At 49.1% G+C, this 20881-nt stretch overlaps 1 protein-coding gene across 2 annotated transcripts in view; it reads right to left on the bottom strand.

Annotated features, from left to right (window-relative positions):
* The window catches only part of EPB41L4B (erythrocyte membrane protein band 4.1 like 4B), a 137814-nt gene that overhangs the window by 51620 nt on the left and 65313 nt on the right, over positions 1 to 20881 (bottom strand). The window contains exons 13-16 of one of the 2 annotated variants that reach the window (XM_066367488.1): positions 19153 to 19183; positions 15713 to 15746; positions 11417 to 11481; positions 7734 to 9423 (exon numbers count right to left, since the gene is read on the bottom strand). In XM_066367488.1, coding sequence (XP_066223585.1) covers positions 9276 to 9423; positions 11417 to 11481; positions 15713 to 15746; positions 19153 to 19183 — 278 coding nt within the window. In that variant the 3' untranslated portion in view covers positions 7734 to 9275. Of the gene's footprint in view, positions 1 to 7733; positions 9424 to 11416; positions 11482 to 15712; positions 15747 to 19152; positions 19184 to 20881 lie in introns of those variants that run through there. The other variant, XM_066367489.1, reaches the window with a different exon arrangement.

The following is a 20881-nucleotide window of genomic DNA, read 5'->3' as shown; positions in this document are numbered from 1 at the left end:
GATGATGCTGGTGGAGCTTTAGCATAGCAATGTCTCTTGCTTATGTGGTTTCAGCTGCAGAAAGTTGATGTTGAAACCTTTCACCATTCAGTAGGGGATGATTAGGTAGGTTTCTGCAGGTTTCTTATAACATGAGCCTACAGGGAGGATCTTCTAATTATTCTAACCCTTTTTAGTGGATTGCCGAAACTCTAGCCATTCTGGTATTTTAAATCCTGCAGCCTTTCCTCCAAAAATGCCACTGCTGACTCTTGGGATGTGACTGTGATTTTTAGATCCGATATATTAGAATTTTAATTGTAACCAAAAGTAAATTGGTTCTTCCTTGGTCAAATTCACCAGGGAAATTCACAATGTCTGAGTTGGTAAGAAGTCTGAGTGGAAAGTTCTCATTAAACTCCCAAGCAGAAAAGGAGTCATGGATGTTAGAAATCAATTCCTCTATCCTAGTTATTTCTATGCTGCCCATAGAAATGTCTGGTTTTGTCTATTTCTATCCTAGTTATTCTGTCTCCAGGATGCGGTATCCTGCAGTTGGTTGCCTGAATATCTGGGAAGCTGCTTTCAAAAAATGTCTGGTAAATATCAACTTTTCCCAACCTTCCCTTTCTTCACTATTTAGGCTAAGATGGCATGATTAATTTACTTCATCAGCCCAATTTTGGGGTTTTTTTTTTTAGGTGAAAGAAGGGGAGATAGTGAGGCAGACTCCTTCCTGCATGTGCCCCGACTTGGATCCACCTGGCAACCCCATCTGGGCCCAATGATCAAATACCAAGCTGTTTTTAGCACATGAGGCTAAAGTGCTCAGACCAACTACTAAGCCATCCTCAGTGCCCGGAGCCACGCTCGAACCAACTGGCTGAGGAAGGGGAAGAGGGAAAGAAGGGGAGAGAGAAAGAGGGGTGGGGAAGAAGCAAATGGTAGCTTCTCTTGTGAGCCCTGAATGGGGATTAAACCTGGGACATCAACAGGCTGGGCTGAGGCTCTACCCACTGAGCCACCAGTGAGGGCCCCGAGTTTTATTAAAGGGCATGACTTAGGAATAGGGGTTCTTGACAGTTCACAAACAAACAAAAAGCAACAAATGGCCTTCGAAAAGGTGTGCAACCTTGCTTATAGAGAGATGCAGTTAACGTGGAAATTCTGGGTTTTACACATCAGGCTAACAAAGGTTCAAAAGGTTAGCTAAGGCTAGGAGCTTGCTTGCAGCAGAATCACAGAGGCCCTGTCAAATCGCTGGGGTGGGGGCGGCATAATCAGGGGGAATGTCTTTGGAGGGAAATTTCACTAGGCAAGATCCAAATTAAATAGGCACATACCCTTTCACCCAAGTCTCTACTTGTAGGGAACTGATTCTATAGATAGATTTGTTCCAGTGTATAGAACAGAATGTACAAGGGGAGCAGTAAAGTTGTAATTTTAGAGATTCGAAGCCCCTAGGTGCCCATCAATACTGACTGGTTAAATAAATACATGTGCTTATGAATACATAGACTAGCTCTAGATTGACAAGAAGAAAGGCCAGCAATATTGCCTCTGGGAAGAGCTAGGAAGTAGGGAATAAGAGGGTGGAGGGGAAAAGTCACTTTTAGATATCTTTGCTTGAATTTTTACCACTGCCTGTATTGCCTACTATTCAATAAAAAAGTTTTTAAGCACAGCAGTTCCCTTTATTACTTTCTACTCAGTCTTCAAATAGCTAAATGGTTCTGCTTTGTGTAAGATGAAATCCAAAGTTTGGGCAAGTTGGGAACGGAGCAGATGCTCCCTGTCAATTCTCAAAACTTCCAAGCCCCAGCTGTGCCCACAGCACGAATTCTCAGTGGTCTCTCCAATGCCCTCCTCTCCGCGACTCTGCCATTTGCAGGTGGGAAAAGCATTGTCTGCATTCTGCCTGGACAGTTCTTTCCCAGTCTTCTCAGACAAAAATATCACTTCTATTTCTTTTTATCCCCTCTCAAAAGACCCCTGTGGTGCTTCTGCTCTTAGCTTGTCAGAGTTTCAGAGAGATGTTTTTAGGTATTGTGTTAACCGTCTTCCATCTGCTCTCTCCTTTGGAACCAAGCACCTCTGTCTGTTGCTAAACTTCAACTGTCCACCCAGGAGAGATACCATTCCTTGAACTGAATTTTGAATCTCCTTGTCCTGTTTCTTGCCACATGGACTGCTAAAGGCCTTAAATCTCAAAAAGCAAGAAAGTGCTAAAAATTGCTACCGGCTAGCATCCAACGTTGTGCAAAGCACCATACATACACAATGCCATTTAAATCTCCTAAACAGAGAAATAGTGTTAAATTCCCTTTCAGACGAGGAAAAGGAGGCGAAGAAGAAACTGGCCACGGGTCACATGGCCCATGAGTGACCAAGTTGGGATTCAAACCATGCACGATTCCAGAGGGTCCACATTTCACAGAGTCAGAGAACAAAAGCAGCCCCCCCACCAGACTCTGCATCCTCTCAGCTTGCAATGAACGCCCTGCCATGCTGCTGCTGCAACTTCCACTCGTTTCCCCACATGGGCCCAACTCTTGGCCTGGGGAGTCAGACTGGGGTGTGGCCACGCCCTAACCTTCTGCAATGTTTGGAGTTCCCTAGCCCGTTGCTTCAGGAGGACAGCAGAACGGTGACCTACTCGGTCCGACGGACTTGGAGGAAGGAGGTTACAAGGAAACGAAAGCTGTGACAGAACCACCAGCACCCTCACTGTCCTGCTTCCCCGTGAGCCTGAGGCAGTGCAAAGCTGCGCGGAGCAGAAAGAACTAGCTGCTGTGAGCATGCTTCGTGCATTTACTTTTGGATTATATTTATGTCATTCGGAACAATCCCAGGTGACTCTTACCTTCTGTTCAAAAACTTGTCATTTAAATGAAAATGTATGCTTTTGTGTCACCTTGATGTCTTGTGTGGCCTACATTTCAAAACTAATAGGTGATACACGTGAACTTTTCTACCTTATTAAAAACAATCACCCAGGTGAAGTCTGTTTCTTTCCAAGGGTGTGCTGCAGCGGGAAACCATTAGAAGATGTGGTCAGGGATGAGGGCCGGAAGCTTGATGTGACCCGGACAGCTGCAACATGTGGAGAAGGGAAGAGGGGGAAGGGTGACGGTAGCAAGAATCATCACATATTTTGCAGGAAAAAAAGGGCGGAAAGTGGGAGACAACCTAATTAGCCTCAGAAAGGCAAAGCCATCTCAGGACTCCGTTAGCTACAGCCCGGGATGAGACTCAGAAGTGTCGCCTCTCTCATTTCATCTCCACCACAAACACGTGCAGAACTGTGATGTCCATCCCTTTGCTCTTTGACCTCATGCCCACTTACAGTAAAAATAAAAAGTTGGGCCTCCACTTTGAGTTAAAATTGAGCCACTAAACAAGGGCAAACATAACCAGATGGGAAACCGTGCTTTTCCACAGTGAGGGCCTGCACCTGCCCACCTCACTCTCCTCGGGTGACTGTTAACATGGAGGTTCTTAGGTCTCACCCCTGACCACTTAAATAGAGCCTAACAATCGCAATTTTAAAAATCAATTTTCAGTATGCTGTTCAAGCGATTCCTGGGTTCCCTAATTTGGGGGGCGGGGAATAGGCCTGTTTGCGCAATTTCTGAGGATGTCTTCTTTTGCTGAAGCTCAGCTAAATGCCAATTTCATGATGTCTTTACCTTTTAGATATCCTGGGGCTTCTTACGATCCACCACCTTTCAAGTACAGTGATACCTCGGTTCTCGAACATAATTCGTTCCGGGAGAACAGTCGAGAACCAAATTGTTCGAGAACCGAAACAATGAAACCCATAGGAAATAATGGAAACTGGATTAATTTGTTCCAAGCCCCAAAAATATGCCTATTTACTGGTGCTTTCTCACAAATAATGACTTCATTGATGCTGTCACCTGCTAACTCTTTTTCTTTAATGAAAATAAGAAGCAGCTTCTCCATTTCCTCCATTATCTGAGGCCTTTGCTTTGTTAACAATGTAACACCTTTGGCAACATTGGCAGCCTTTATAACAGCTTTATTCTTAAGGAAAGTTGAGATAGTAGATCTTGGCATGCCATACTCAGCAGACAGATCTGAAACACGTGTGCCCTGTTCATATTTGGCAATGATTTCTTTTTTCAGCTCAATCGTTGTTCTCACAGCTTTCCGCTTACCTTTGTCTGCATTACCACTTCTGGCTTTCTTTGGACCCATGTCTAAGGGTTAAATTCAGTGTACAAAGCGTGCACAAAGCGTGAGTCTCTCCACAAAGCGTGACTCTCACCACAAAGCGTGACTCTCTCCACAAAAACGTGATTCTCTCCACAAAAACGTGATTCTCTCTCTCCACAAAGCGTGACAAAGCGTGACTCACACTGATGACGCAGGCAAGGCGCGCTCGGCCGAATGAACGCCATTCGGCTCAACTCGGCTAATCTCGGACGTTCGAGTTCCAAATATTTGTTCGGATTCCAAGACAAAATTTTCTCGAATTTCCTGGTCGAATACCGATTTGGTCGAAAGTCAAGGCATTCGAGAACCGAGGTATCACTGTACAAGGGGGCTTTCCTATCCTGAACAGCACTTAGCTCTTCCTCTCTCTCTGCCCCCTTGCACCTTGTCTCACCCTTCGTCTGTCTCGTTGGGGTGTTTACCTGGTAGACACGGAAGATCCAGGGAATTAACTTAGAGCCAAATTTGGGAAATATAGATCCAAAGGGATCAATACAGCTGCTCAGGGAGTTCTTTGATGAGCTCGGATCTTAAAGGGCCCGTTAAAAGCTGGAAAGTCAAGGGCAATAAGAACGATCTACCATTAGCTGTGTTCAGAGCAGGACCCAGGAGGCTGGAGTCATTGACCTGGAAGGATGGGGTAATATTAACAGGCAAGAAAAACAAGGAAGACTCCCGCAATATCCTTAGGCCTTCATCTTCACTCTTAATGAGAACCATTTTCAGTGGAAATAATAGACAAAAAAAGAAAAGAAACAGGAAAGAGGGTTTTTGAAGGCCAAGGTAATTACTTGGCATGATTTCAAGACTTGCAGTCCGTATCAATTACATCCATCTGATGACAGTCAAGTTCACTGTTAGATATTCTGAGGGACCTGAGAAAAAGAATGGATGATGCAAGACCAGCAAGTACCCGAGTTTCTAAAATGCAAAAGGCGAACTCCATTAGTGATGGAACTCTGAGCTCGGTTTTGGTGACAAGTAATACCCAAGAAGAAACGACTAAGCCTGTGAGCTCCCAGAAGGAAGCAGTGGGCCATCTTACACGAGTGGCTCGTTAAGAAAACAATGCTCAGCCTCTGCTCCTGTGAAAGGCGGACTGTTGCTGCAAGAACGCCCGCATGGACAGGGTCACCAGATTGCCGGAAGAGGGTGGAGAGGTGTAAAGGGTTTCTGGACACCTGGGTGACGGACACAGGGAGAGGGGGGCTGGGTTATTAGCTCACTGGCAAAGGTGATGGATGAGGTTACCAGAACGCTGGTGTGTAGGGGATACAAAGTAGACTGTGGGTGGTGGCAGACAGCTAAGTTAAGTAACCAGACTTCAGTGTAGTGAACTCTTCAACACCATCTAACAGTCTCATGGACATGGGGGAATGATTAGTGGTCCGATGCGTTAGAACACAAGAGGTGGCAGACACAGGGTTTAGAGACCAGACCTCTAATGGCTGTGTGACCGTGTACAAGATGCTGGGTTATACCCTAAGTCAGTTTCCCATGTGCAAAAAGAATACTACCGACTTCACAGAGTGATGTATATACCATGTGAAGCACATGTGTGGTTATCAGTAAACAGTACTGTGGCTCAATGTCAACATACCTGGGTTCTGAGTATCCCACAGCTGGACTGCTCTCTGCTGGGTACTAACATTCAACCTTACATCAATGCCCCATGAGAAAGAACACCACAGACACACTGAACGGTACTCAGATGATGAAGCTGAAGCCAGAACACACGTTGTGGTCCATGTCCTGCCCCAAATGCGATGCCCCAAGTTTGATACGGGGGTTCAGGTATCTCTGCAGCAGCTCAGAGATGACATCTTAACTGTCTGTTATCTGGTTCGACATTTCCTTTAGAATGAACGTGGGATCATTCATTTGCTGAACAGGCGTCCACTGAGCACCTGTTATCCATCAGGCCTGGGGAACAAAGGTGGATACAGCATGAAGGTCAGACTTAAAGAGCGTCCAGGGTCCAGGATGAGATGGAGACAGGACGCAGTGTTAATAACACAAAGCAGTGAGTACGGCACCGAGACAGATGGGAGCCGGGGGGCAGTGGGACGGAGCACAGCAGCCAACCCCATCTGTAGAGGGGGCGCAGAGTCCCCGGGAGAAGACGAAGCGGAGCGGAAGCGAGGGGTGAGCAGGAGACGGGCAGAGGGGAGGGGACGGCAGCACCCGCGGCAGAAGGAGCTGTGCTTGTGCGGGCAGATGGGAGTGACAGCAGGGCACGGTGACTGTCAGGAGCGACAAGCAGTGTGGTGCTGCGGGAGCTGGAGCAGGAGGGTGAGGAACGGGGAAACGTGCTAGCTAGAGCAGCAAGACAGAGAGGCAGAGCGCAGGGGAATTCCACAGGGACGGCCTTGGCCTGCATCCCGTGGCTGACGGAGAACCCTGAACCCCGGCAGACGTCAAGCAACGAAATGACACCATCAGAGGGCGTTTCAGAAAGATCACTCTGGTGGCTGTAAGGAGCCTGCCAGGAGAGACTGGAGTCAGGAGGCCAGGAGGAGGGCCTCTGAGCCAGAGGGAAGGAGAGGACGGGCTGAACACAGGACAGCTGAGCAGACCTGCACACGGGTGGCAACAGGGAGAGACGCCAACACCGTGGACATTCCTACTAGAAAAGAGAGAATCCGGGTACAGCATTTATCTCCCCTTTTGGTAAAAGAGGAGAAATTTTAATTTCTGACGTGGGGAGCTGGAGGTGTGTGTGGCCCGTGCACGTTGGAATGTCAGTCTCAAACGCACATTCCTCTTGAGCGAGAGGTCACGGCCTCAGGACCAGCAGCACTCTGCCAGCAGGAAGGGGTGGGACGACCCCGGCAGACGGTGAAAGCGAGAGCAGCAGTGGGCGGAGGGAGGGCTCCCGGAGAACAGCCGCATTTCCCAGCACAGCAGGAGAAGAGGCTGCTACAAAGACGGAAGGAGAAGTCAAAGGGCCAGAGAACCAGGTATCAGAGAAGCCATGGGACCCGAGTTTGCAGAAGCTGCAAGGCAGTGAGTGATCTCCGCCGTCAAAGGCAGCAGACAGAGGCCTGCTGAGTTGAGGAATAAACAGTGTACTCGTGATTTAACAGTCAGGAGGCCATAAGTATGCAAACTGGTTAGACTTTCTTGATTGCAGACAACTGAACCCACTCAAGTTGCTTTAGCACAAGATATTTATTGGACAGGATCAGACAGAACACACAGTCTCCAGGAGGCCACAGTTACTGGGCGGGAAGTCACTCTGCCAGGAACAGCAGCTGTCTCCAGGACAAAGCCCACTGCCACCTGTGACCAGGCACTAGAACCTTCACCAGAGCTGCTCCTGATGAAGAAAGGCCTCTGCCACTGTCCACAAGAAGAGCCACTCCTCCCAGGAGCGGCCCCATTCGAGGACGGGCTTCCTCCACGCCACCTCACTCAAGGCTCCCCTGCAGCCTTCCGAAAGCTCACTGCCACATCACCTACGTCATCCACGGGGGACACTTCTGCGCAGCATAAAATGAAGATGGAGTCAAAACGAGCAAGAATAATCTTTATTCCTTGGAAACACATTTGTAAAAACGTATCAATAAGATTAAAAGCTTCAGAACACATTTATTTGTACGCAGCACATACACTGAGTGTCAGGACATCTGCTGAAATGGAATATTCCTGTAAACAATATCTCAGGGGGAGTTTACACGTGATACAGACTCCACTGTGCAGGCCGTGCGGCCGAGAGTCCGTCCCTCTGGACAGATTTTTGTGGTAACCAAAAAAAAACAACACAAAACAAAACCGATTTTAGCACTAAAATATCTCGAGAGAGATGTCAATACATTTTTTTAAAGACTCAAAATGGGCCAAATTTCAATTAACATGCACAAGATGGCATGGGAATTGATTTCACAAAAATACTAACAAAAAAGATCTCAGGCCTAAAAGAAACAATGTTTGATTTGTGGCTTGAAAAGGGGGTGTGTGTCATATTTTGATATGAGGTTTCCCCTAAAGGACAACAGACTAATTTCTGGTTCTACAAAAACACTGTGCAACACCTCTCCTATCCTAGTCGACAGAATGCTTTGGCACAACTTTGTTAAAACCTTGTATGCTTTAATTTAAGCCATATGCATCTCAGACTGCGTGTTGCTTTTTAAAAGAGTGAAGTCTAGGGTAAAAACCGACCCTCAAATTCTACATATTCCAACAGCGTACATCCATTACCGTGTTTTCTTGAAATCATGCAAGTTAGCAGCACCAATCATTAAGACATTACAAAATTATTCTTGTACTTGAGCAGCAAAATCCTATCAGAACGGATGCTACGCAACTTATGATTAGTAAAAATCTTTGCTAAGGTTCAAAGTGGCTGAACTGCCTTCAGATCTGAAATTCCAAGTCTCCCTGCATTCTATAACATCTAATGAGTTACAGACTTTATTTAGCTTCTGGCTTGGGGTAGCCTTGGTGAGAGAAGGGGATACTGCGGTTTTCCTATGAGATAGTTTGAAGGTGATGTCCTCAGCCTGAAAACATGGAATTGTAATGAATCCCAGAACTATAGAGATGGGAAGCGCCTTGATGATCAGTTAGACCTACCCAGTCTTTTCGATGAAGAAAATGAAGCCAACACAGGGGAAATGGTTTGTCTAAAATCACACAATGGCCGAGGCTGGATCCCCGCCATCTCCATCCCCACCCCCGTTACTGGCCCCCTCTGCAGAGCCATCTCCCCACGTTCCTCTGGTTTTATTTGGTCCCATTCATTCAACGACAAAGAAATATTAGGTACAGAGCAATACAATAAACAGAAACTTGCACTCCAATTTTAAAATCAGAATATCAGAGTGATTCCTGAGCCTTTACCTACCTTCATTTTCATCGAGAATGCGGTCAAACAGTAAATTAGGACTAGCTAGCTAGTGCGATTATTTTCCAATATTTACACGGACACTGAACGCCCCTTTCCGAACTACTCCTCAAAGACACTTTTGCAAACTCATCCACGTGACACCAAGAGACTTTTCATGGAATGGAATGAAACGGGGATGGTGAATGGAAGTGAGATGCCCGGTCTCTCAAAGCGCGGTCATGAGTTTATCTCGACACATCACGCTCTGCACTCCTCCTAAGTTCTTCTGGTTCTGGTTGTGGACATAATCGCAATGGCCGTCATCTCCACTGGGCGGCGCTTTCCCCTGCGGCCTGTCATCCTGCAAGGATGGCCTGTGTTGTGTGCAGAGTGAATGGTTAGTGGAGGGGACGGAAGAACATTCAGAAAGGTGAGTGAAACAACATGAGCACAAAGGGAATGGGCCGGGCCACCCAGGGACGCCGTGAAGGGCAACGGCTGACACGCGGAAATGAATGGACTTTTCTACTGTATTTGTAACATTCAGAGGCGGGGTGGGTCACCCACCAACTTTCTAGTGGAGGAAAGCTCTGTCCATGGCTGTGCCCTCTGTCACCCTTGCAAGGTTGGTCTGGGGGAAAGCTTCACCTAGGTGCAGGCCAACCAGTTTCCTTTGCCAGGGGACGTCTCAGGGCTGTTATGCCAATCTGCCCTGTGACTGTCTTAGGCGGCATGTGCCAGAAGCCTGGACCAATGAGCTCTCTTTTGCTGCGGTTGGTATCTCGGGCTGTGCTTCTCTCACCCCAGAGAGCCCCCTAAGCCACAAAATGCCGGGCCCCATCTCCAGGGATTCTGAGGTCTGGAGGTCTGGGGCGGGCCTGCGAATCTGCATTCACAAGCTCCCAGGTGATGTATGCTACTGCCGCCAGGCAGGCAGGCCCACCTGCGAGGAGCCCTGTTCCAGTCTGCCTCAGCATTCTTGTGAAATCCTGGGCTAGGTCATGCTTCAGAAGGAAACTAATATGATAAAGTAGGCAGTAAGAAGTATAACACTTTGTCAAAACAAGGTTATTAAAAATAGCATTTCCATAAATCACGTCTGGAAAATAAACTGCCTTTGCAATCCAGAAACATTCAGAATCATTCCTCCACTTGCTTAACTTGCTTTAAAAAAGTTACCTCAGTACCAAGTGTTTATGCTCAAATAGCACCGGCACCATCGTCCCCCAGAGACATGGTCGGAACTGTCAGGAAGCACGTGCTCCTGTCTGCCTGGCTCTATCCGGATTTATTTCCGATGCTCCGTCCTCTGGGCTTTCTCAAGGAGCACAGCTGCCTCGCCGAGAAAAAACTGGGCAAACGGACTTCACCAGCTATGTTTCCGAAAGAGGTTCCCACATATACACCAGTGAAAGCTGATCTCGCTAGCAGTGCTTTGCCTTGACAAAGCTAGCGTGAGAACACTCTCAAGCCCACCTGGAAACACAAGGCAGGTGCCGGTTCACTTAGAAAGGGCTGCGGCAGGTGAGGGCAGGGGCGAGCGAACAGCCCCGCTCACCATCTCTTTTGATAAATAAGACTGATCGGAACACAGTCACAGCCAGGCACTTCCTACTGTCTGTGGCTGCTGTCAGGCGACCCTGGCAGAGTTCGGTAGCCGTGATGGAGACCACAAAAAGCCAAAAATATGAACTGCCTGGCCCTTGATGGAAAAATTTACTGACACTTGGGCTTAGAAAATGATCTTTTGCCACAGAAAGCAAACCCTCACTCTATCCCTGAAAAAGAGTCTCATAAAAAAACCCCACAACAAGCCCTGGCTCAGTTGGTTAGAGTATTGTTCCAATATACCAAGGTTGCGGGTTCGATCTCCGGTCAGGGCACATACAAGAATCAACCAATGCATTCATAAATAAATGGAACCGCAAACTGATGTGTGTGTGTGTGTGTGTGTGTCTCCCCCCCAAATATCAATTAAAAACAAAAAAATGTCACGACAAAAATCCCCAGAGCTTTAGACACATTTTTAGTAAATGAATTCTGAGGACAGGCAAATGTTACTTAGAAATTCTCCGTAACATTTCTAACTCAAAGCCAAACCCAAAATATCTGAGGTCAGAATGACTTTAAAAAAGAAAAACCACCCAATTCATTTTGATGTCACAAAGCGTAGTAACGTTAGCACATCTAGACACTCGCGGCTGGCTTCTTTTGCTCTGCCCAGGATTAATCTCTGCCATGACAGGGGCTTTGACTCTGTTAACTGCTGCCACTGATGCGGAATTTTAATTCGTGACTAAGTAGAATCTGAACGTTTCCGGAGAAAAGAAGCCGTGAATGGATGGCTCTGTGAGCCGCAGCACTCACCTGACGTTGGGCGAGTGCGGGTGCCACCGGGGCTGGCCGGGGTGGATGTTGGGATGATACGGAGGCTAGAAATAAAACACCAAACGTGATTAGTCGATGACCTTCTGATTTCAATGGTCTTCATTCATGTTCTCTCCTACCAGCAGCCACCTGAGGGGCTGTGAATGGAAAGGCTATAACTAAACCCCGGCCAGGGGGCGGGAGGGGGCGACGTTTCCCAGGAGGATCGCGTTTCCCCCCAGACAAAGACCGGGGGCTGGGAAGCGGCCCTCTGAGAAAGGGGAAAGCGTCTGCCTTGAAAGGGTCGTCGCCCCTGGAGAGCCCAGACCAGGCCATCATCCTCTCTCCCACGGGAATGGACAGAAGGTGCCAGAAAGACAGGGAGGATGGTCGGCAACATTCAGAAACATTTTTTTTTTGCCATTGCTGAAAATGACGACAACGGGTCACAGTTACGTCTGCACACAGACAAGCACTGGACCAGGCATCAAGGGGCCTGTGGGAGCACTTACTGTTTCTCCCTTGTTTGAGCGACAGAAATGATTTTCTAAAGTGTGACCCAAAATAACCCTGCTCCCCCCAACCATCTAGAGCACTTATTATCTTGACAAAACAGAAGGAAGAAATGTGTCCATTTTAAGATGAGAAAACAAAACCCAACTGGAGACTCATAAAATGACCCAGGGAGAAGAGCACACAGGGCTGGCTGGAGGGCCGGTGCCGATCCACTTCTGGCCTGCAGAGGGCGGTGGTCCCAGACGTAGCCAGACGCCACGGGGCTCCTCAAGGCTAAACTTTCTACCCAGCCAATGAGGCCCTCCTGACATTTCGGCCACTGCAGTCTTGCCACCATCACTGCTTTAATTATTTCTTCTCCTTCGTCTCCCTTCCCTGCTGCTTTGGCTAATAAGCAGAAGGCTGCTCTCTGTTATGGAAAACTCTTCAGCAATTCTATGCATTGTTTGCACGGGCCCGCGATGCCCTCCCGGCCTATTCTGTATTCCAGAGGCCTCTCTCTTTCCAAGACGCCTGTCAGCAAGCTAGGTCTGCAGCCCCCAAAAGGACATGCTGCAGAAAAAAGGAATCCGGAGAAACTGTCTCGGCAGCAGGCTCTGACAGCCGACCGGGGCTCTCCACTCTCCCTGATGCCGTTTCTCCCACTTCCCGCTCTCGGGGGAGGGATACAGAACCCAGGTTAGATGATTTCCCAAAGCCAAACTGCTCTGACTTCAGCGGAGGCTCCACCAATTGGGTCTTTCACAACAACATTAAAATCTGAGGACAGAAATGCATCTCCTATTCCTATTCCTTGTTTTCAAACACAACCAGATCAGATTCATGGGAGACAGGGTAGGTACCTTGTCCACAAGGACCCAGGCGGACGATAGTCCAGAATTTTCTTTGATGTCCATTGGTGACTTACACTCAAAAGCTATCCAGGAGTGTTTTATTTTTTTAAATGTTAAGCTAGAAGGTTCTCAATCAGGGGAGTTATGTTCCCCCGAGGGCAGGTGGAAATATATATGTGCATTTTTGGTCGTCACAGCAGCTGGAGGGTTAGTTACTCTTTAACTACTGGACAGAGAAGAGGGAAGCTAAACATCCTGTACAACTCTAGGGGCAGTCCCAAACGTGAAGAACTGTCCCTCCCGGAATGCCAGCAGGGTCCTCGGCGGGAACACGGCAATCCACCCACTGCAGCTGGCTAACCCTGCTGAGCTCCGAGCAAGACAAACGCTGCAATCCCATCCCATCCCCCTGAAGCCCTGTCTCGGCACTCAGACGCTTATCAGCCACTTCTCGGGAAGTTCTCTTCCAGGTCAACCAACTCCCCAACCTTGACAGAGGGACACAGAGCCCCGGAGACTGGCAAGGCGCAGAGAAGCAGTGGCTGACAACGATGCTGAGGACAAGAAGATGGGGAAGTCTGTAGATCTGACTTCAATAAGCAATCACCTCACCGTTCACTCTGAGCAGAGCATGCAGAGCGCGCTCATCCGCGGGGCTAGAGGGGACGAGGGCAGGGGCAGCGCTGAGTCCGGACCACTTCGCTTCACGTGTTTTTCTCTGTCCTTCAAGCAGTCATCGCCCACCCACGACTCCCCCATCTCCCCTGCCACACAACATTCCAGCCACTCACACCTGAAAGTCCCTCAAAATCAAAAAACAAAAAAAGAACCAGTCTGAGTAAGATTTAAGACCCTAAAGAAGGCAAGGAAATCAGGAAGTCTGGCCTTTCTCCCAGCAAGGACAAAGCACCTTTGAGGTGTTAGTCCCTAAAGCCTGGAAGTCACATCCAGGCTCTGCACTTCAGGAATATGATTTCATGTGCAGAAGGCAATACCACAGATTTCTTCTGAAACCTAATTTGGAGGCATTGTAATGTATGTAGGCTTCCCACCCCAGCCTAAGGAATTAATATCCACAATAATGAAAGATCCCGTGTGAGACTAAGGCTCCAAAGGGAACTCATTAGGAAGTAGCTTCGTTACTTGTGACATTCAAAACCAGACTGGTGATAGGGCACAGACACCCGGGAGGGTCATGTCCCCGAGACAGTCACACTGCCCAGGATAGAGAATGCTGATCCCAAGTCAGGAGGTCATCAGACGTGGATGTGGCTCTGATCACGAACGACAGCCTAGGAAACGAGGGACACAGCATCACTCCAGGGTTCCCCCACCCTGGCTGCTCACGAGGACCACCTTCAGAGCTCTGAAGCTCTCTAGTGCCTAGACGCCCCCGGCCCCCCAGGGCCTGAGTCAATCGGGCCAGGGTGAGGCCCGAGCGCTGGTTAATGATTTGTTGAAAGCTTGCCAGACGGTGCAGCAGGGACTGAGAACCGCTGGTGCTGGTGACTTCCAATTAAGGGATCAGAGAGGCTCTGGGAAGGAGATGGCTTCTGAGGCAGGCTCTATCCAGGGAGGAGGCAAAGGAATCCCAGGGAGGCGAGAACGGGCCACGGTGTGGGAAGAAATTACGGGGCAATGCTGATGTAATCCTCTGAGAGCCGAACATATGTTGTGTGATGAGCAACAGTGAGAAATAAATGTAGGAAAGGATGCCGCAGCCAGCCTGGAGAAGACTGAACGGCCAGCCAGAGCGGCCCACGGGGAGTGGCGGGTGGGCGGACGGGCAGGGGTGCGGCCCTGCTGGCCATCCTGTGAAAGAGCCAGACACCAGCCCTGAGACTGACCTCTGCTCCTGCTGCAGGCCACAGGCCCAGCACGGGGCTTTACAAAGTAAGTTCTAGAAACCCTCGCTGCATTGATTTTAATGGTGCACCACCAATAAATAAAATATATATATATATATATATATATATATATATACATACATACATATATATATATATATATATATATATATATATATTTAAAGGGAAGGGAGTGAGGAGAGAGGTTAGTTGTTCTTTTATTGGGGGGGGTATCCAATAATCAAACAACCTTGGGAAACACTAAATTTAATTTTTTTTTTTTTTGTATTTTTCTGAAGCTAGAAACGGGGAGAGATAGTCAGACAGACTCCCGCATGCGCCCGACTGGGATCCACCCGGCACGCCCACCAGGGGGCGACGCTCTGCCCCTCCGGGGTGTTGCTCTGCCGCGACCAGAGCCACTCCAGCGCCTGGGGCAGAGGCCAAGGAGCCATCCCCAGCGCCCGGGCCATCTTTGCTCCAATGGAGCCTCGGCTGCGGGAGGGGAAGAGAGAGACAGAGAGGAAGGAGAGGGGGAGGGGTGGAGAAGCAGATGGGCGCTTCTCCTGTGTGCCCTGGCTGGAAATCGAACCCGGGACTTCTGCACGCCAGGCCAACGCTCTACCACTGAGCCAACCGGCCAGAGCTAAATTTAAATTTTTTTGAAAAGTGTTTTTTTGCAGGATTTCCCTGTATGTTGGACACCCCACTGGGCACTGTAAGATCCACAAAGGGATACAAAGGGCACTACATTTCCCAAATGTGTGACCACGACACCCTTTCCTGGAGGCACACGTCCAGGGACGCCCATTCTCTGGGCCTCACCTGCGTGCCCAGAGGCTGTGTTCGACCACCCAGAAACTGAAACAAGTCGCTGCTGCTCACTGGCTGACAAGGTGAAGAAAAACAAGCAGCTCATATGACCAAGAGGAAACAGGCAGGGGTCAGGGGGGCAGACACTCTCCTCACTGTTTCCTCAGAAGAATATATTGTTATTATGTCTTTAAAATCTGATTACAAACATAATGACTGCTCAACATTAAAACGTTCAGAAACTTTTAAGAAGTATTATACGAAAACCTTTCAAAGCAGTGTCTTACCTGGTAATTATGGACTTCAGGATTTGTTTTAGAGCTAAAGGGAAGAAAAGGAAAACGATCATGTAACAGGTTGTAAAGCGGCAGTATGCTGATTCACAGGCAAACCTCGGAGATATTGCGGGTTCGGGCCCAGACCACCACAGTCAAGTGCGTCTCACAATCAAGTGAGTCATAATCTTCTGGCTGGTGGAGGGTCTTGCCTTCAATTTGTAAAATTAAAAGAAGGAAAACCGGCAGCATCTGTGAGGCGCAATAAATTGAGGCATGCCTGTAGTAACAATCATGAACTAACCAAGCCCTACCTAGCTACCTTTCAGGAATAGTATTTGTTTTTGGATATTAGTGGCTTAAATGAACATATAACCAGAGAAACCGAACAGCAACTTTCATTCGTCATGTTAAGAGCTCACAAATATTTAGAAATAAGTGGGTGATATTCCAGAATCCTGGTGGCGATGTCATATTTTGGTGGCAAAAAAGGAGGTCCTTCCAATTAGGCAGACCCGGTAATTTTAGCTCCCATCCTAGATCTGCCCCGGGACTGCTGGGTGGCCCATGGGGCCAGGTAGCTCCAGGGACGTGCAGGGTTTCCTCCAGCTGGAGGGAAAGCCACCAGCCACTTGGGAGCGCCTGACACTATGGGTCCCACAGCCAACAACAATGAAGCCGTAAACTGGCTACCACTTTGGAATGTTCATTCCATATAAGGCTCTTACTGAGAACTTCACATCTGTTGTTATTTAATCCATGCAACAAGGCTATGAAGTCAATAAATGGTACCGCCTCATTTTGTAGATAAAGGCATGATTGCCTAACAGAGAAGTTAGGAAATTTGCTCAGGGTCAGCCAGTTAATCACCCACAGAGCCAGGACTGGAATGGACTCCTGCTCAAATCCTAAAGCCTAAATTGTTTCCACTAAGCCAAGACGGTTCCGGGCTCCGCATGTACCAACCCATTTTGACGGGCTCTTACGTACAAACTCCTCCAGTAAAAAAGATGGACAGCGAAGGCTGGTGTAAGACATAATGTGTTACTTAACATGCACGCTTGGCATCTGCTAGAAAAACCTCAAACAAAAACGACACCATCGTCAGGCTGTGTTGCTAGGGTGGTGTGCTTGAAATCAAGGTTTATTGCTTCTCCAACTAGGAGAGGGAAACATATCCTTGTTATGAGCCTTGCTTGGGGTCTAAACAGCGCTGTGTTCCAGTTTTCAGAGAGGACTGGTGCACAGAGCCAGGCTCGAATGCATCAGGAAGGTTAAGTGTCCTTCAAGGTGCTATTTTCTGGTATCACCTTTGCAGCCCGGAGCGCAATTTCATCCCTGGCTCCCACAGCAATCCTACTCACCCTGGATCCCACAGGCTGTGAAGAACAATTGAACAGCTGCGAACAGTGGTTATTAGCTCATTTGTTCCTAAAGGGTATATTTACTTGGGGTTTTATTTATTTATTTATTGGAGCCTTTTCTTTCCTTTTTAGTTTGTTTTGGTTTCCGATATATATAATCTCCACTAGACGCTAAGTGGAAAGTGTAATTTTATTGGGGAGAAGCAAACAAACAAAACAACCACTTCCTTAAGAGAGCAAAGGAAAGACATGCTGGACCTCACAGACCCCTGAGAATTAAAAGCAAGATTCGGTGACAGGAAGAGAAAGGAGAAAGGATTATTAGCATACCACCTGCCACCGGGATGCTGGAAACAGGGCAAGCCTGAAGACCTAAAGCTAACCCAGGCAGGAACCCGGCCACCTCCTCCCACCCTGGGGTGGGGACAGGGAGCGATGCTCAGCAGTTCAACAGGGCCCCCTGACCCCTTCCTCAGATGCCGAGAACTGAACCTAGACACAGGGTCAGACACTCGGCCCCCAGAAGAGTGACACTGCAGGTAGTCTGAAATCAGAGACTTGAGGCTGAGTTTCCGGCTGTGTGATACAAGGGGCCAGTTATGTTCTCTAGAACCTTGGGGATCTAGAGCCTTGGGGTTGCCTGGGTGGAAGGGCAGATGAGTGGTAGGTGTGGCTCCTCCCTGCCCAATCAGCATCATCCCCAGGAGATCCACGTTCCTCTGTTCTCCATGTAAGGTTTCTTCTGGGGGAGGAGATGGAGGGTGAAAATCAGAGGATAAAGAAGTTTGTAAAAAAAAAAAAAAAATAGAAAACACTGATCTAACCAACCTCCTTGTTTTCAAATGAGAAAGAGGAGGCCCAGAGAGAAGGTGGCCAAGGCCCCAGAGCTGGGTTACAGCAAAGCTGGGTCCAGGTGAGAGGCCATCTGACCCCTCAGCCAGTGATCCTAACACCAGCCATGGCCTTGGCTACCCGCTCCTCCACGTGCTCTGCCAACTGCCCAGAGGGCGTGGCGTAGCCGAGCTGTGATCTCAGAGACCAGCCGCCCTAGCAGCCGAGGCCCGTGCCTTCGACCACTGAGAGGCTAACCAAGCTGGGCTCTTGGCCACTTGCTGGAGTGTGGCTGCATTCTGTGATTCTCACCCTGTGACTCTCCACCACGACTCTCTACCACCTACTATGTCAACACTCGCCTAGGGAGACAGTTGTTTCTGAGGGAGAAGGAGAAGGAGGCACACGCAAAGCAGGACAGTGGTTCTCACCTGGGCCATACACAAGAACCACCTGGGAGCTTTCAAAACCGCCCGCAGAGATTGCTCCTGAGCCTGGGGTGTGGCCCGGCTGATGGGGACATGTCAAAGCTGACCAGGTGATCCCAGTGTACAGGAAAGATCCAGAACACGTGTGCTAGGGAAGGGGCCGGCACACCACCGGCCTACCTGTGACTGTCAGTCAAGTGTGACTGGCATACAACCGTGTTCCTTCATTTACGTGTTGTCCTGTGGTGGCTTCCGTGCTCCACGGACAGAGCTTGTGAGAGACAGCAGAGCCGGCAAAGTCTAAAATACGGACTATCTTTACAGGAAAAGCTGGCTGGCTCCCACGTTAAGAGTTTCAGTCTTGTGACTAGTTCTTTCTCCGGCATGGGTTTCAGGAAAAGCCGGTAATAAAGGCCTTCTAGGCTGTAGGGCCGCGAAACCCGCCTGGCACACAGCGAACCCCACACCTGCTCTCGTGGGCCTTCTGCTTGAGAGCGCAGCCTCCTTTCCCGTGCTGCCCGCGAGGCCATGCGCACTGGGCGCCGGGCACATTCCTGTCACCTTGCTCACCCACGGCTAATAAACAAAGCGCAGAGCTACTCACACAAGGCAGCTGTGTTTTCTGAAAAAACAAAGTGCCTTGGAACATTCTACTGTGTACTTATTGAAAGCCAGGGGGATGGTATATCCAGGCAGCAGGAAAAAAAAAGAAAGAAAAAGAAACCCAGCAGACTGAAGTCGGTGATTTAATTGTATCAAGGAAAAAGTCAATATTGAAAGTAAATATAACAGAGAAAAGAGCTACACCCCAGAGCCTGGGGGCACTTACCAGAGCTGAGCAGCGATCACCGGGTTGCTTGCTTTAAAGAAAAGACAAAAACAAAGAAGCATGACGTCTTACAGAGCTTTATCGCTTTTACCACGTGGTGACAATAACAGGGAGAGAGGTTTCTGGGGTCGAAGAGCAGCCTCAACACCAGGCGGCAGGATCTCCGCCGTGGCTGCTTGTCCTTTCTGGAGGCAGAGCGAATGGCCTTTCGTGGCGCCTGCCTTCAAATCCCTCAGCGAAGGCTCACTGAGCGCAGTCCCGTGCGCAGCGCTCTGGGGAGCAGAGGTGACAGACACCTCGCTCGCCAGGAGCTCCCTTCTCGACACAGACAGGGACAGAGGCGCAAGGTGAGAAAGGCTAAAAATGCAAGTATGGACCTGCGGGGGAGCTCCGGGCGGTCAACGGGGCAGCGCGTGAGTCTGTGGGAGGGGCCTGCAAAGGGGCGGAGCTCATTTATCTAGACTCCTCTTCATTGTGAAAAGGATGCAGCACCGAGAACCATTAAAAGCATCACAAAGATGTCAGAACTCTGGCTGGAGAGGCAGCGTCAGTAAAATAAAGGAGGAAGAGAGGATAGGGGCCAGGAAGGGAAGTAGAAGAGAAACACAGAACCTGGAGCCTGGAAGAGCTCTGAAGCCATCGCAAGGGGTCAAGCATTCGGATGGCCTCTCCGCTCTGTGGCAGCCATGCCCCGGGGCCTCCAGGGACTGGGAGACTGGGAGCTCACTGTTGTTTTGAGAACGCAGTACCTTTGGACAACCCCGCTAGGAAGTTCTTGCTTATACTGAGGTATTTCTGCACAACGGTGACCCAATGGACTACACCCATGAGCAGGATGCTTGTGTGTGTGTGTGTGGGGGGGGGGGGGTAACAGCCCTTGGGATAGAGAGAGTGCTCCCGCCCATCTTGGCCCTTCACTCGGTCACTCCTCCTTCCTGCAAACAATCACCCTTCACCACCTGCACCTTCCTGTGCGCACTTCTCATCCTCTCATCCTCTGGTTTTTCTTGAAGGTGAAGTCAACACTTCCCTGGGATCTGGGAATTTTTTTTCCACTAACGCCACCAACAATGACTTGAGAGAATTTCTGGCTGCCAGGCTATTGCTGTTTGTCCAGAAAGGAAGGAAAGAGTGGGGAAAGATTCTAGAAGGGGAAAGTATAGGTGCCGGGCCCCACAAAGGCTCACTGAGTCCCGAGTCATGTAATAAGCAAGATGTATGGAATGGCCATTCTGAGCAATGGTCTACTGGAGGGGGTGAGGGAGGTGAGGAAGCGAAGGCCCTGGTATACAGAGCCCACAATTTAGGGCTAAGCTGGGTGTCCCCAGTGGAGGAGCGACTGAGTGTGGACAAAGGTGACCTGCATCGAGATGGGAGCTGGAGGCTGGGTTTAAACAGAAATGAGCCCCGCCTGCTCATGCACCAACTGACCCTGTACCAGCTACCAGCCTCACACAAGGGTGAGGCCACAGGAGTAAATGACAGACAAGGCTTGGGAGTTCTGGAGAAGGCGGGGAGGGACAGACATCTAGGACCTGGCTAAATTCAAGTGCAGGGCATGTCTAGACTAACCATGGGACCTGAATCCAATATTAAACATCTGCCTGGAGGTGGTCAAAATTCTGGCGAGCCTGCGACTGATGCCTTCCCTTAAAATCGCAAATGGGAGGAGACGAGGGGCCGTTTTTCCCTCCGAGACACAGGATCACCTTCTGTAGGCAAGAAACGT

The sequence above is a fragment of the Saccopteryx leptura genome, chromosome 2 (genome assembly GCF_036850995.1).
Source record: "Saccopteryx leptura isolate mSacLep1 chromosome 2, mSacLep1_pri_phased_curated, whole genome shotgun sequence".
NCBI classification, from domain to species: Eukaryota; Metazoa; Chordata; class Mammalia; order Chiroptera; family Emballonuridae; genus Saccopteryx; species Saccopteryx leptura.
Note: the sequence above shows the minus strand (reverse complement) of the source record. Positions and strands in the feature narration are given on the sequence as shown.